At 40.5% G+C, this 16,018-nt stretch overlaps 1 protein-coding gene across 2 annotated transcripts in view; it reads left to right on the plus strand.

Annotated features, from left to right (window-relative positions):
• Positions 1-16,018, plus strand: part of ARHGEF26 (Rho guanine nucleotide exchange factor 26) — a 141,896-nt gene that overhangs the window by 86,457 nt on the left and 39,421 nt on the right. For both annotated transcript variants that reach the window (XM_030822740.1, XM_012510747.2), the window contains one exon: positions 14,693-14,782. In XM_030822740.1, the coding sequence (XP_030678600.1) occupies positions 14,693-14,782 (90 nt within the window). The remainder of the gene's footprint in view (positions 1-14,692; positions 14,783-16,018) is intronic.

The raw sequence follows: 16,018 nt of genomic DNA on the forward strand, positions 1-16,018 counted from the left end.
TGCGGGCTCTTTTTTGGTTCCATATGAACTTTAAAGTAGTTATTTCCAATTCTGTGAAGAAAGTCATTGGTAGCTTGATGGGGATGGCATTGAATCTATAAATTACCTTGGGCAGTGTGGCCATTTTCACGATATTGATTCTTCCTACCTATAAGCATGGAATGTTCTTCCATTTGTTTGTATCCTCTTTGATTTCGTCGTGCAGCGGTTTGTAGTTCTCCTTGAAGAGGTCCTTCACATCCCTTGTAAGTTGGATTCCTAGGTATTTTATTCTCTTTGAAGCAATTGTGAAGGGGAGTTCACTCATGATTTGGCTCTCTGTTTGTCTGTTATTGGTGTATAAGAATGCTTGTGATTTTTGCACATTGATTTTGTATCCTGAGACTGCTGAAGTTGCTTATCAGCTTAAGGAGATTTTGGGCTGAGACGATGGGGTTTTCTAGATATACAATCATGTCATCTGCAAACAGGGACAATTTGACTTCCTCTTTTCCTAATTGAATACTCTTTATTTCCTTCTCCTGCCTGATTGCTCTGGCCAGAACTTCCAACACTATGTTGAATAGGAGTGGTGAGAGAGGACATCCCTGTCCTGTGCCCGTTTTCAAAGGGAATGCTTCCAGTTTTTGCCCATTCAGTATGATATTGGCTGTGGGATTGTCGTAGATAGCTCTTACTATTTTGAGATACGTCCCATCAATACCTAATTTATTGAGAGTTTTTAGCATGAAGGGTTGTTGAATTTTGTCAAAGGCCTTTTCTGCATCTGTTGAGATAATCATATGGTTTTTGTCATTGATTCTGTTTATATGCTGGATTACATTTATTGATTTGCGTATGTTGAACCAGCCCTGCATCCCAGGGATGAAGCCCACTTGCTCATGATGGATAAGCTTTTTGATGTGCTGCTGGATTCGGGTTACCAGTATTTTATTGAGATCTTATCATCTGCAAACAGGATAATTTGATTTCTTCCTTCCAAATTTGGATGGTCTTTATATCATTCTCTTGTTTGATTGCACTAGCTGGGACTTCCAGTACTATGTTAAATAATGGTGATGAAAGTGGATATCCTTGTTATGTTCCAGATATTAGAGGAAAGGTTTTCAGTTTTCCCCATTCAGCTGATACTAGCTATGGGTCTGTCATATGATTTTTTATCATGTTGGGGTATGTTCCTTCTATACCCAGTTTTTGAGAGTTTTTATCATGAAGGGATGTTGAATTTTATCAAATGCTTTTTCTGCACAACTGAAATGATCTTTTTTTTGTCCTTCATTTGGTTGATATAATGTATTACACTGATTAGTTTGCCTATGTTGAACCATCCTTGCATCCCAGGGATAAATCCCGCTTGGCCATGATAATCTTTCTTTTTTTTTTCTTTTCTTTTTTTTTTTTGATAATCTTTCTAATGTGTTGTTGAATTCAGTTTGCTAGTATTTTTTTGAGGATTTTTGCATTAATATTAATCATAGATATTGTCCTATAGTTTTCTTTTTTGATGTGTCTTTGTCTGGTTTTGGTATCATGGAAATATCGGCCTTATAGAATTAGTTTGGAAGTATTCCCTCCTCCTCTATTTCCTGGAATAGATTGGGTGGGGTTGGTATTAATTTTTCTTTAAATGTTTGGTAGAATTCAGCAGTGAAGCCATTGAGTGTCAGGCTTTTCTTTACTGGGAGGCTTGTTATTACAGCTTCAATCTCATTACTTGTTATTGGTCTATTCAGCTTTTGGATTTCTTCTTGGTTCAATCCTGATAGGTGGTATGTGTCCAGGAATTTGTCCATTTCCTTTAGATTTTCTTTATTATTTGTTTTCTACCAATTTTGGGTTTGGTTGAGTTTCATTGTGAGTTTGTTTATTTTTCTTTTCTTTTTTTTTTTTTGAGACAGAGTTTTGCTGTATCTCCCAGGATAGAGCGCAGTGGCATGATCTCGATGATCTCGGTTCACTGCAACCTCCGCCTCCTGAGTTCAAGCATATCTCATGCCTCAGCCTCTCAAGTAGCTGGGACTACAGGCACATGCCTGGCTAATTTTTGTATTATTTTTTAGTAGAGATGGGGTTTCACCATGTTGGCAGGCTGATCTCGATCTCCTGGTCTCAAGTGATCCCCCCACCTCGGCCTCCCAAAGTGCTGGGATTACAGGCAAGACCCACTGCACCTGGCGTTTTCCTCTTTTTTGATTTAGGCACTTACAGCTATAAAATTCCCTCTTTATACTGCTTTTAGTGTATCACATAGGTTTTGATATGTTGTGTTTCCATTATCATTTGCTTCAAGAAATTTTTCCATTTCCTTCTTAATTTCTTCTTTAACCTACTGGTCATACAGGAGCATATTTTAAAATTTCTATGTATTTGTACAGGTTCCAAAATTCATATTATTAATTTTTAGTTTTATTTCATTGTGGTCAAAGAATATGCTTGATATTACTTCAGAATTTTTGAATATTTTGTGACTTGTTTTGTGACCTAAATATGGACAATTATTGAGAATGATCCAAAGAATGTGTATTTTATAGCTCCTGGACAAAATGTTCTGTAAATATCTATTAGATCCATTTGGTTTATAGTGCAGATTAAGTCTGATGTTTCTTTGTTGATTTTCTGTCTGGAAGATCTGTCCAGTGCTGAATGTGGGATGTTGAAGTCTCTAGCTATTATGGTACTATGGTCTATCTCTGTCTTTACCTTTAATAATATTTGCTTTATATATCTATGTGTTCCAGTGTTGAGTTCATATATATTTAAAATTGTTATATCCTCTTGCTGAATTGACTTCATTATCATTATATAGTGACTTTCTTTGTGTCTTCTTCTTTTTTTTTTTTTTTTGACGGAGTCTTGCTCTGTCACCCAGGCTGGAGTGCAGTGGCGCAATCTCGGCTCACTGCAAGCTCTTCCTCCCGGGTTCACACCATTCTCCTACCTCAGCCTCTCTGAGTAGCTGGGACTACAGGCACCCGCCACCACGCCTGGCTAATTTTTTGTATTTTTAGTAGAGACAGGGTTTCACCATGGTCTCGATCTCCTGACCTCGTGATCCACCCACCTCGGCCTCCCAAAGTGCTGGGATTACAAGCGTGAGCCACCGCACACGGCCTCTTTGTGTCTTCTTACAGTTTTTTCTGGAAATCCATTGTGTCTGATATGAGTATAGCAACTCCTGTTTTTTTGTTGTTGTTGTTTTGGTTTCCATTGACATGGAGTATCTTTCTCCATCTGTTTGTTTTTAGCCTGTGTGTGTCTTTATAGGTAAAGTGTGTTTCTTGTAGGCAATAGATCAATCAGTCTTGTTTTTTCATCCAGTCAGCCAGTCTGTGTCTTTTGATTGGAGAGTTTAGTCCATTTACATTCAATGTTATTATTGGTAAGTATGGACTTACTCCTGCCCTTTGGTTATTTGTTTTCTGGTTGTTTTGTGGTCTATTCCTTCTTTCTTTCCTTTTTGTCTTCCTCTAGTGAAGATTATTTTCTCTGATTTCATTTTTTGCTTTTTGTTTTTTGTGTTTAAGATTATCATGAGGCTTGCAAATATTATAACCCATTATTTTAACACAATAACAGCACTATTTGCATAAGCAAGGAAACAAGCAAACAGAAAACTAATAAGAACTCTATGCCTTAACTTTGTACCCCTACTTTTAATCATTTTGTTGTTTCTGTTTATATCTTATTGTACTGACTATGCCTTGAAAAGTGGTTACTATTTCTGATTGGTTAATCATTTACTCTTCTACTTAGGGCAGGGGTAGTTTACACACCATAGTTACAGTGTTATAATATTCTGTGTTTTTCTATGTATTTACTATTACCAGTGAGTTTTGTACCTTCAGGTGATTACTTATTATTGATTAATATTGTTTTCTTTCTGATTGAAGTACTCCCTTTAGCATTTCTTGCAGGAAAGGTCTAGTGTTGATGAAATGCCTCAGCTTTTGTTTGGGAATGTTTTTATTTCTCCTTCATGTTTGAAGGATATTTTCACTGGATACACTATTTTAGGGCAAAAGTTTTTTGCCTTCAGCACTTGAAATATGTCATGCCTCTCTCTCCTGGCCTGTAAGGTTTCCACTGAAAAGTCTGCTGCCAGACATATTGCAGCTCCATTGTATGTTATTTGTCTCTTTTCTCTTGCTGCTTTTGTTTATTTTTTTGTAGAGATGGGGTCTCACTGTGTTATCCAGCTTGTTCTCAAACTCCTGGGCTCCAAAAGCTTCTTAAGCTGATAAAACAACTTCAGCAAAGTCTCGGGACACAGAATTAATTTGCAAAAATCGCCAACATTCCTATACACCAACAGTGGGCAATCCAAGAGCTAAATCATGAGTGAACTTCTATTCATAATTCATAATTAACACAAAAAGAATAAAATACCTAAGAATACAGCTAACAAGGGAAGTAAGGACCTCTTCAAGGAAAACTACAAACCACTGCCCAGAGAAATCAGAGATGACATAAACAGATGGAAAAACATTCCATACTCATGGATAGGAAGAATTAGTATCTTTAAAATGGTAATACTGCCCAAAGTAATTTATAGATTCAATGCTATTATTATTAAACTACCATTGACATTCTTCACAGAATTAGAAAAAAGGTGTTTTAAAATTCATATGGAACAAATGAAGAGCCTAAATAGCCAAGGCAATTCTAAGCAAAAAGAACAAAGTTGGAGGCATCACACTACCTGACTTCAAACTATACTACAGGGCTACAGTATCCAAAACAGCATGGTACTGATACAAAAACTGACACATAGACCAATGGAATAGAATAGAGAACCCAAAAATAAGACCATACACTCACAATCATCTGATCTTCAACAAATCTGACCAAAACAGACTGTGGAGAAAGGATTCCTATTTAATAAATGGTACTGGAAGAACTGGCTAACTGTATGCAGAAAATTGAAACTGGATTCCTTTCTTATACCATATACAAAAATCAAGATAGATTAAAGACTTAAATGTAAACCCTAAAACTATAAAACCCTAAAAGAAAACCTGGTGATACCATTCGGGACATAGGCATGGGCAAAGATTTCATGATGAAGTTGCCAAAAACAGTCGTGACAAAAGCAAAAATTGACAAATGAGATCTAATTAAACTAAAGAGCTTCTGCACAGCAAAGGAAACTCAACAGAGTAAACAGACAGCCTACAGAATGGGAGAAAATTTCTGTAATCTATGCATCTGACAAAGGTCTAATATCCAGCATCTATAAGAAATTTAAACAAATTTACAAGAAAAAAAACTCTATTAAAAAGTGGGCAAAGGACATGAACAGACACTTCTCAAAAGAAGACATACATGTGGCCAGCAAACATAAAAAAAAGCTCAACATCACTGATTAGAGAAATGCAAATCAAAACCACAATGAGATACCATCTCACACTAGTTAGAATTACTACTATTAAAAATTCAAAAAATAACAGATGCTGGTGAGGTTGTGGAGAAAAAGGAATGATTTTGCACTATTGGTGGGAGTATATATTAGTTCAACCATTATTGAAGACAGTGTGGTGATTCCTCAAAGACCTAGAAACAGAAATACCATTTGACGCAGCAATCCCATTATTGGGTATGCACCCAAAGGAATAGAAATCGTTCTGTTATAAAGACACATGCACTTGTATGTTCATTGCAGCACTATTTACAATAACAAAGACATGGAATCCAGTTAAGTGCCCATCAATGATAGACTGGATAAAGAAAATGTAGTACATATATACCATGGTATACTGTGCAGCCATAAAAAAGAATGAGACCATGTCCTCTGCAGGGACATGGATGGAACTGGAGGCCATTATCCTTAGCAAAGTAATGCAGGAACAGAAAAACAAATACCACATGTTCTCACTTGTAAGTGAGAGCTAAATGATAAGAATACATGGACACAAGGGGGGAACAACATACACTGGGGCCTACTGGAGGATGGGTGGGAGGAGGGAGTGAATTAGGGAGAATAGCTAGTGGATTCTGGGCAATACTTGGGTGATGGGATGAACTGTGCAGCAAACCACCATGGCACATGTTTACCTGTGTAACAAACCTGCATATTGGGCATACATACCCCTGAAGCTAAAATAAAAGTTGGAAATAAAACAAAAACTGGGCTCAAGTAATCCTCTTGCCTTGGTCCCTCAAAGTACTGGGATTACAGGTGTGAGCCGCCATCCTCAGCTTCTTGATGCTTTCAGGATCCTTTCTTTATCTGGGTGTTTAATTATTAAATGCCTTGAGGTAGTCTTTTTTGGGTTAAATTTGCTTGGTGTTGTGTAACCTTCTTGTACTTGGATATTTATATCTTTCTCTAGGTTTGGAAAGTTCTCTGTTATATCCCTTTGAATAAAGTTTCTACCCCATCTCTGTCTCTACCTCTTCTTTCAGCCCAATAACTCTTAGATTTGCCCTTTTGAGGCTGTTTTCTAGCTCCTGTAGCCATGCTTAATCTTTTTGTATTCTTTTTTCTGTTATCTCCCCTGACTGTGTATTTTCAAATAGCCTGTCCTCAAGCTCACTAATTTTTTCTTCTGCTTGACTAATTCTGCTATTAAAGGACTCTGGTGCAGTATTCAGTATGCCAATTGCATTTTTTTTTTTTTTTTTGAGATGGAGTCTCACTGTATCACCCAGGCTGGAGTGCAGTAGTGCAATCTTGGCTCACTGCAACCTCTGCCTACCGGATTCAAGCGATTCTCGCGCCTCAGCCTCCCAAGTAGCTGGGATTACAGGCACACACCACCATGCCTGGCTAATTTTTTGTATTTTTAGTAGAGACGGGGTTTCACCATGCTGGCCAGGCTGGTCTCAAACTCCTGGCCTCAAGTGATCCGCCCACCTCGGTCTCCCAAAATGCTGGGATTACAGGCGTGAGCCACTGTGCCTGGCCGCCAGTTGCATTTTTTGGCTCCAGAATTTCTGCTTGATTTCTTTTAATTATTTCAATCTCTTTGTTAAATTTAGCTGGTATAATTCTGAATTCCTTCTCTGTATTATCTTGAATTCCTTGAGTTTCCTCAACACAGCTATTTTGAACTCTTTGCCTGAAAAATCACATATATGTGTTTCTCCAGGATTGGTCCCTGGTTCCTTACTTAGTTCATTTGGTGAAGTCATGTTTTCCTGGGTGGTGTTGATGCTAGTAGATGTTCTTTGTGTCTGGGCATGGAAGAGTTAGATATTTATTGTAGTCTTCACTGTCTGGGCTTATTTGTACCCATCCTTCTTGAGAAGGCTTTCCAGACATGTGAAAGAACTTGGGTGTTGTGATCTAAGCTGTATCTGCCTTAGGGGCACCCAAAGCCCAGTAACGCTGTGGTTCTTGCAGATTCATATAGGTACCACCTTGATGGTGTAAGATCTGGAAGAAGTCTCTGGATTACCAGGTAGAGACTCTTGTTCTCTTCCCTTACTTTCTGCCAGATACATAGCCTCTCTCTTTGTTCTGAGTCACCTAAAGATGGGGGTGGAGTGACACAAGCACCCCTGTGGCCACCCTCACTATGATTGCGCGGGCTAAGACCTGAAGCCAGCACAGTGCTGGATCTTGCTCAAGGTCTGCTCTGACCACTCCCTGGCTACTGCCTGTTTACTCAAGGCCCTTAGGCTCTACAGTCAGTCGATGGCAAAGCCAGCCAGGCCTGTGTCCTTCCCTTCAGGCCAGGGAGGTCCCCCGGGTCCCAGGTGGGTCGAGAGGTACCATTTGTGAGTCAGGGTCTAAAGTCAAAAACCTTAGAAGTCTACTTGGCGTTCTGTTATACTGAGGCTGAGCTGCCACTGAAACCACAAGATGCAGTTCTTCCCACTCTAACCTTCCCTTTCCAAAGACGGGAGCCTCACTTTTTAGCCACCACCACCCCAGGCCACAAGGAGTACTGCCAGACTACTGTTGATGTTCCTTTAAGATCCAAGGGTTCTTAAGTCAGCTTGTGGTGAATGCTGCCTGGCCTGGGACTCACCCTTCAGGGCAGTGGGCTCCCCTCTGACCCAGGGCAGGTCCAGAAATGCCATCCAGAAGTCAAGTCCTGGAGTCGGGGACCCCAGGAGCCTGCTTGGTGTTCTGCCTTCCTGTGACCATGCTGGTACCTGAATCCAGGAAGTCTCAGAGGCTGACTCAAGGCCCTCGGCATAGTACCTGGGTATCCAAGCTGTTTATTCAGGGCCCAAGGGCTCTTCAGTTAGCAGGTGTTGAATACTACCAGGACTGGGTTCTTTTCTTCAAGGCAGCAGTTTCCCTTCTGGCGATTCTCATGCCTCAGCCTCCCAAGTAGCTGGGATTACAGGCACGCACCACCATGCCTGGCTAATTTTTTGTATTTTTAGTAGAGACGGGGTTTCACCATGCTGGCCAGGCTGGTCTCAAACTCCTTGACCTCAAGTGATCTGCCCACCTCGGCCTCCCAAAATGCTGGGATTACAGGCGTGAACCACTGTGCCTGGCTGCCAGTTGCATTTGGCACCAGGGTGTCTAGAAACGTCTGGGGTCAGGCACAATGGCTCACACCTGTAATCTTAGCACTTTGAGAGGCCGAGATAGGTGGATCACCTGAGGTCAGGAGTTTGAGACCAGCCTGGCCAATATGGCGAAACTCTGTCTCTACTAAAAATACAAAAAATTAGCTGGGTGTGGTCGCGGGCGCCTGTAATCCCAGCTACTTGGGAGGCTGAGGCAGGAGAATTACTTGAACCCGGGAGGTGGAGGTTGCAGTGAGCCAAGATCGTGCAATCGCACTCTAGCCTGGGCGACAGATCGAGTCTGTCCCCCCCCCCGCCCCCCAAAAAAAATGTTGTCTGGGAGGTAGGGCCTGGAATGGGGGCCTAACAACAATGAGCATTACCCTCTCCCACTGTGGCTGAGCTGGTATCCAAGATGCAAGACAAAGCCCTTCCCATTTTTTCCTCTCCTCTTCTCAAGCAGAAGGAAGGGGTCTCTTGGAGCCCCAGCTGTGCATGCCAGCACTCACTTGGCTGCCACAGCTGGTGTCTCAGTATGTCATGTGAGCCCCCATTCCGTTGTCTCTGGGCCTAGTTCAGCACTAGGACTTGTCTAATTGTCACAGTCTTTATGGCCTAAACTGCCTTTCAAGTTCACTGAGAGAGACAGTGCTGTAGGCCTTGGTGGCGAGAACTGAAGTTCAGACTGCTGGGATAGGTGATTTCCTTCTGACTAGGGCTGATTTAAATGCTCCCTCCATGGATGGGCATCAGCTGAGTTTGGTCTGTTTTTTTTCCTGCTCTAGCAGGACAGCACTGAGTTCAGTGCATCACAATTGCTGTGTTTTCTCTCCCCCAGTGCCCAGAGATGCTCTCCGCAACATGCCACTGCTGTTAGGAGACGGGGGTGGGTGGGGGGTGGCATCGGGGATTCAAGACTGTTTTTTCTATCTCTTTAGTGCCTCTTTCGGCAATATGAAGATGAAACCAGGTACTGAGAGCTCACCTAAGTTATGCTTCTTATGAAGGTGTTTTCTCTGTGTAGATAGTTGTTAAATTGGTGTCCTTGAAGAGGGTAGCGGGGAGGATGATCGGTGGAGCCTTGTATTCCATTATGTTAGTTGGCCTTGGGCCAATATATATATTTTAACATGCAAACAAGCTGTATTGTTCAGTGCAGAAAATTAAGTTGCAGAACAATATAAATAGTGTAATGACACCTAGAAAATAATGTATATGTGTGTGTGCATATATATATGTGTGTGTGTGTGTGTGTGTGTATATGTATTTTATTGATATGTAGAAATAGTCCCAGAATCATGCACATCACACTTTCAACCATTGTTAGCTGTGGTAAAGGGAGGAGAGTTTGGAAGGGAGGAAGTAATAAGGCTAAGTACAGCTCCATAAGAACGTATTTAAGTTGACATTGGTATATTTTAACAGTGGATAAAGTGGCCAAGTGCAGTGGCTCACACCTATAATCCCAGCGCTTTGAGAGGCTGAGGTAGGTGTATTGCTTGAGCCCAGGAGTTCGAGACCAGCCCGGGCAACATAGTGAGACCTCTTCTCTACAGTAAATCAAAAAAATTAGCCTGGCACACAGCTGTGGTTCCAACTACTCGGGAGGCTGAGGTGGGAGGATTGCTTGAGCCCAGGTTGTTGATCATGCCATGATAGACCCTGTGACCATGATCACACCACTGCACTGCAACCTGGGTGACAGAGCAAGACCCTGTCTCAAAAAAAAAAGGAAAATTGGATACAGTAATAAATATACATTGCAGAATATTTGGAAAACTTAAGAGCCAGTAAAATGCATCAGTAATTTTATCACTTAAAGATGACTATTGTCATTCTATTTTGTATCCTTCTGGTTGGCTTTCTATTCCAATATTAGCATATGGTTGTAAATGAGTACTTAAAAGTGGTCTCCAACCTTTTTGGCACCCCAGACTGGTTTCATGGAAGACGATTTTTCCACAGACAGGGGTAGGGGGTTGGGGGGTAGGTGGTAGGTGGTTTCCGGATGAAACCGTTTCACCTCAGATCATCAAGCGTTAGATTCTCATGAGGAGTGCACAGCCTAGATCCTTCACATGTGCAGTTTACAATAAGGTTCACACTCCTATGAGAATCTAATACTGTGATCTGACAGGAGGAGGAGGCAGAGCTCAGGCAGTAATGCTCACTTGCCCTCCACTCACCTCCAGCTGTGTGCTGGATTCCTAACCAATCCATGGCCCTAGGGATGGGGGATCCATGGTATATATGGTACCTATTTCATTTAACATTCTAAGTTGTGCTCCATTGAACATTGTCTTACCTAAATGATTGTGCATATCTAACCATTTCTAAAGATAAATTTTCAGAAGTGGGTTCATGGGAAGAAAAACACAAGAATGTTTTAAAGTCTTTTGTATATAACGCCAAAGTGCCTTCCAGAAAAGTTCACGTCCACATCCACCAGTAGTGTTTCAAAGTGTCTATCTTACTGCATGCTGCCAGGATCAGATATTCTATTAATCTTTGTTAATTTGATAGATCAAAAAGACTTTGTGTTTTAATTTACATTTCTTTACTAGTAACATTGAGAGAGAGAGGGAGAGAGAGAGAGAGTGTGTGTGTGTGTGTGTGTGTGTGTGTATGTATGCTTTTGTTCCAGGCCTAATATATATTTATTAGGCCTGGGACAAAAGCTTTGGCGAACCAAATTTAATAAAGCTTTGGCATAAATTGAAGGAAGGTCCAGTAATATACTGAGGCTGCTTTCAATAAAAACAGCAGAGCACGTATGTTCAAATTAATGCTTGTCCCTTCAAAATACTAATTAAAATCAACTCCATTGATGACACCATTGCTTAAGACATCTTGGGAATCTTGTTTTTGGTCTGACTTCTGAAGCACCTTTGGTTTCTTTAGGATTTCCCTAGTGGTGGCATGACTCCAGCTTTTGCTGATGGGCTCAGAATTTGGAAGTTTAAGAAATAAGATAACCCAAACTTAATAATGCCATTTTTTTCTTTTCATTTTAAGAAGGGATAACTATTGGCCTGGTGTGCTGGCTCATGTCTGTAATCCTAGCAGTTTGGGATGCTAAGGTGGGATGATCACTTAATGTCAGGAGTTCAAGACCAGCCTGGGCAATGTAGTGAGACCCCATCTCCACAAAAAAAGAGGGAGGATAACTATGAAGAAATTGTTTCTTTTTTTTAAAATGACTTATAAACAGGCTCTGAAGGTGGTTTGTTTATGCAGAAACGTTTGCAGAATATCCCATTGGGCGTTAGGTGCTATATTGGGCTCTGGGCTTACAATTACAGAAATTTTATAGTCTGTGCTCTCCAGTCTTTTTGGAGAGGTAGTGCCCACATTGAGCACTGAAAGACAAGTAGGGGGATATAAATCTAGATAAGGAGTCAGTCGGACAGAGTGGGGTGAAGGATGTTCAGACAGGGAAACACACATGCAAAAGAGGGAAGGCGGGACACAGCATATGCATCTATCATTTGGTAGGGCCGAGGCCCCACATGGGAGCAGTGAGAGGTTAGGGATCAAGGAACTAGACACCAGATCATGAAGGGTCTTGCTAAGACTTTATTCTGAAAGCTTCAGGGAGCCTTTTAAGGATTTCTGGTGAAGTTGTTTCGTGATCAGATCTGAACTTAGAAAAACTGACATCTTATTTTTGGAGGATGCATAAGGGTAGGGCAGAAGTGAGGAAAAGAATTAAGAGGCCAGTAATCCAGGCAGCAAGAGGTCTGAGCCTGAGTTCAGTGGCCAGGGCAGATAGAGAGAAGTGGACAGCAGGACGGCATCATTAAGGAGACTTGGATTGTATGTGGAGGGCAAAGCAGAGGGAGGAGTCTGAGTGGTGAGGGCCAAGTTTTGGAGGAAAGTGGATGATGCTGAGTTGAGTCACCAGGATAGACAGTGTGGAGCCAGGGGCAAGAGCGTGATGAAGGAGATGCTCAGGTTTGGTTATGCTGAATTTGAAATGGCTCTGGGACATTTAAGAAGAGATGCCATGTAGATAGTTGGATCCAGAGCCTAGGATGTAGACAAAGTCTGGGAACATAGATTTGGGAGCTACGAACACATTCCCCAAGAGAAGTCACAAAAATGTCCCAAGCAGCAGAGGCCTGATATGGTGCTTGGGTTTCACCCTGATATGCCCTGTTTCTTTCAGGGTATTGCAGTTTCAGGTTGCCCCTGTCTCACACCTAGATATTTTGGCTCTTAGCTTTGATCAGATATAGCTATCAATCCCTGCATCAGTGAACTCACAGGCCACAGCTAAAGATATGCTGTCATTGAAGACAGGTTTGCCCTCCAAGTCTAAAAACCAAGTGAGCAATTAGAAATTGTTTAAGTGCCCATTAATAGGAAATAGAATAACTGTATTGTGGAAAGTCCATATAATTATTATAGCATAAATTGGATCATACCATTCCCCCACTGAAAGCCTGCTGGTGACTTTTTTTTGCACCTAGAGTACAGTCCAGACACCTTAAGACCTTGCATGATCTGACCTTGGCCTATCTCTTTTTGCTTCACCCCATGACACCTTCCTTCATGCCAGGATCTTCTTTGACTCACTCGGTCACACACTTTCTCATCTCGTCCTTTGCTCATGGTGTCCCTTCTCTGTGAACCATCGTATCATTTAGTAGTAACTACTTCTCCTTCAGCTTTCAGCTTAAATGACCTCTCAGGAGAGAGTTCCTTGGATCCCTCCCCACTTCCCACTCCCCTACTCACCTGTGTTTTTACTTTATGATCTCAGTCTGTGATTTTTTTTTGCCTTTTGTCTGCCCTTCCATGAGGTTAGGGATTGTAAGTATTCTAACCCTAGTACCTGAAACATAGTAGGTACTAAATAAACTTTTTTTTTTAATGAATGATATTTTAGAAGGGGAAATATTTTTGTCTTAATTCAAGCTGCTGTAACAGAGTACCATAAACTGGGTGGTTTAAGGAACAGATATTTATTGCTCACAGTTCTGGAGGCTGGGCAGTCCAAGATCAAGGTATAGGCAGAACCAGTGTTTGCTGAAGGCTGGTTTCCTGGTTTGCAGATGGCCACCTTCTTCCTGTGTCCTCACATGGTGGAGAGAGAGCAGAGAGAAGAAGAAAGCTATCCTGTCTCTTATAAGGGCACTAATCCTGTTCATGAGGACTCCACTCTCATGACCTAATAACCTCCCAAAGGCTCTGCCTTGTAATATTACCACATTGGAGGTTAGGATTTCAACATGAATTTGGGGGAGACACAAACATTTAGTCTGTAATAATTGATAAGTGAAAAAAGACACACAAGCATAGAATGATCATTTCCAAAAATAAAAGAAAAATTTCTATACATGTATGTGTGTATTTATATGTTCATATAAACATAGGAAAAAAAGAGAAAGTATATGACCCAGTCTGTTTCCAACTACATCTGTGCAGTGGGAGTAGGTCAGGACCTTTTGTGTCCTATTTTATTTACTTCTGTATTATAATAATCATTTATTTTTATAGTGGACGTGTTTATATTTTTATAACTATATTTTTATAGTGAGCATTACTTAACAAAGCGAAATATTAAAAATAAATCCAATTAAAATTTCCAGTCCTTTTAACAATCACGTTAGTTTTTATGGCCAATGACTCTTATATGGGCATTTTTTTTTCTTTTCAGATTTTCCAGTTAATGAGAAATTTGAGATGCAAAATTTGTTTTGATTTAGACCAGTGAATTAGGATTAGGTACTCATTAAATGACTGTGAAAGTCCTTTATAGATAATTTTGCTTTATAGATAATTTAGTGCTTCCAGTGAAACAAATTTTAACTGATGGCCTTAGCTTGGCTATTGTTGAAGAATCCTTGACTGTCAGGCTCCCCTGCAAGACTTCCCTCTTCAGCACTTGTTTACTGGTCACATGCTTTACACAGCACTCTCCTTAGATTTTGCCTTTAAAGTTGGCCATCTCCCTTCAGCTGCTCTGATTTGGAAGAGGGGCGAGGGGTGCAGCTTTCCCTGAGATAGGGTGACCTTTTTTTCCCTTCTGTCTTCACATCCTAATCACACCACTTCTAACTGGATGCAAATGTCTTAACTGTGAAAAACTGAGAGTTCTCTGTCAGAAATGAGTCTCTAGGGCTTCCCAAGTGTTAATTATTTCCTGTGAGAGTTCTGCTTTTGAAAGTGAGGTTTCTCTCCTTGACCTTTAACCCTTGTTACTCTTCTGTATTCCCAGTTGGTTCGACTGTGCAATGAGGGCGCCCGGAAGATGGAAAGGACTGAGATGATGTACACAATTAACTCCCAGCTGGAATTTAAAATTAAGGTATTCTCGTACCTTGTTCATTACTGTTCTTGCCTACGTTTTCTCTAAATAGAGACAGTCGAGGGCAACAAAGTAGATAGGAATTTACTTTTCAAAGAAGGGTCCTAAATTGACAAAAGGGAGTAGCAGATGCTTCAGGCAATTTTGCTTTTTCTTGTACCAGACAGAATGACCTTTCTCCAGGCTCTGAAGCCAGGCATTATCTAAGAAGCACTTTTTTTTTTTTTTTTCCAGGAAGACACCAAGCTTAGGGGAATAAATAAAATAATAGAATAGGGTAGTTAAAATAATAGAATTTTAGAATTGAAAGGATATTCCTTCATTATTCTCAAAATGTTCTGAAAAACAATAATATTCCATGAGCTGGACCAGTGTTCTCCTAAATTAAATAAGGACACTCCTTTTCTTGTTTACAAAACAGATCGTTAATGGATAATTTTTCTCAACTTTATTTTTCTCTCATAATTTTTTTGAATATGTGCTGCTTGTTATTCCTTGTCTGATACTGCTCTTGAGCAGATGACAAGATGAACAAAGAAGAAGAAAATGACAGTTAATGGCAAATCTAGGTCATGGCCATTCTTTTGTTGGCTCACGGCTGAGTTTTTAATGGGAAGTGAGTGCTCACAATTGTGACTCTATTTAGTTTTATAACTTGTAAATGTAATTAAACAATTTTAAATGACTGGTCATATTTTTTCCCTAGTAAAAGTGTTTCTGTTTCATGCAGTCAAATTATAGTGATCAGTATTTCATGGTATTCTGTAAAGAGCAGATTCTCTGCCATGTCATGTAGTTTGAGGATTACTGCATGCTTGCTTTGGCAGCATATATACTAAAATTGAGGATCACTGATATAGTACAGCTACACCCTTTTATTTTATGAATGGGGAAAGGAAACCCAGAGAACAATTGTCAGCAGAGTCACTTGGCTAGTGGTGTTAAAATCAAGACTAAGGTCAAGATGTCCTGACTTGCAGGTCAGTGTAAACTCTTCTACTGTAACATTCTGACTGTAATGGTTTAGATGCAGAAACACAAACTGTAAAAGGGAAGATGGGTATTTGCCAAAAACCAGACACACATGCATGCACGCACACTTTAAATAGTTTTAATGTTCTTGTACAGAAATTTACAGCAACTGAAAAACCCATCTTTCTCCCAACTCTCAGAATCTCATTCTAATTTGTTTCTAAATATTTTGGAAAATATATCTGACAACAAGTTTGTTTTTTG

The sequence above is a fragment of the Nomascus leucogenys genome, chromosome 11 (assembly GCF_006542625.1).
Source record: "Nomascus leucogenys isolate Asia chromosome 11, Asia_NLE_v1, whole genome shotgun sequence".
Lineage (NCBI taxonomy): Eukaryota > Metazoa > Chordata > Mammalia > Primates > Hylobatidae > Nomascus > Nomascus leucogenys.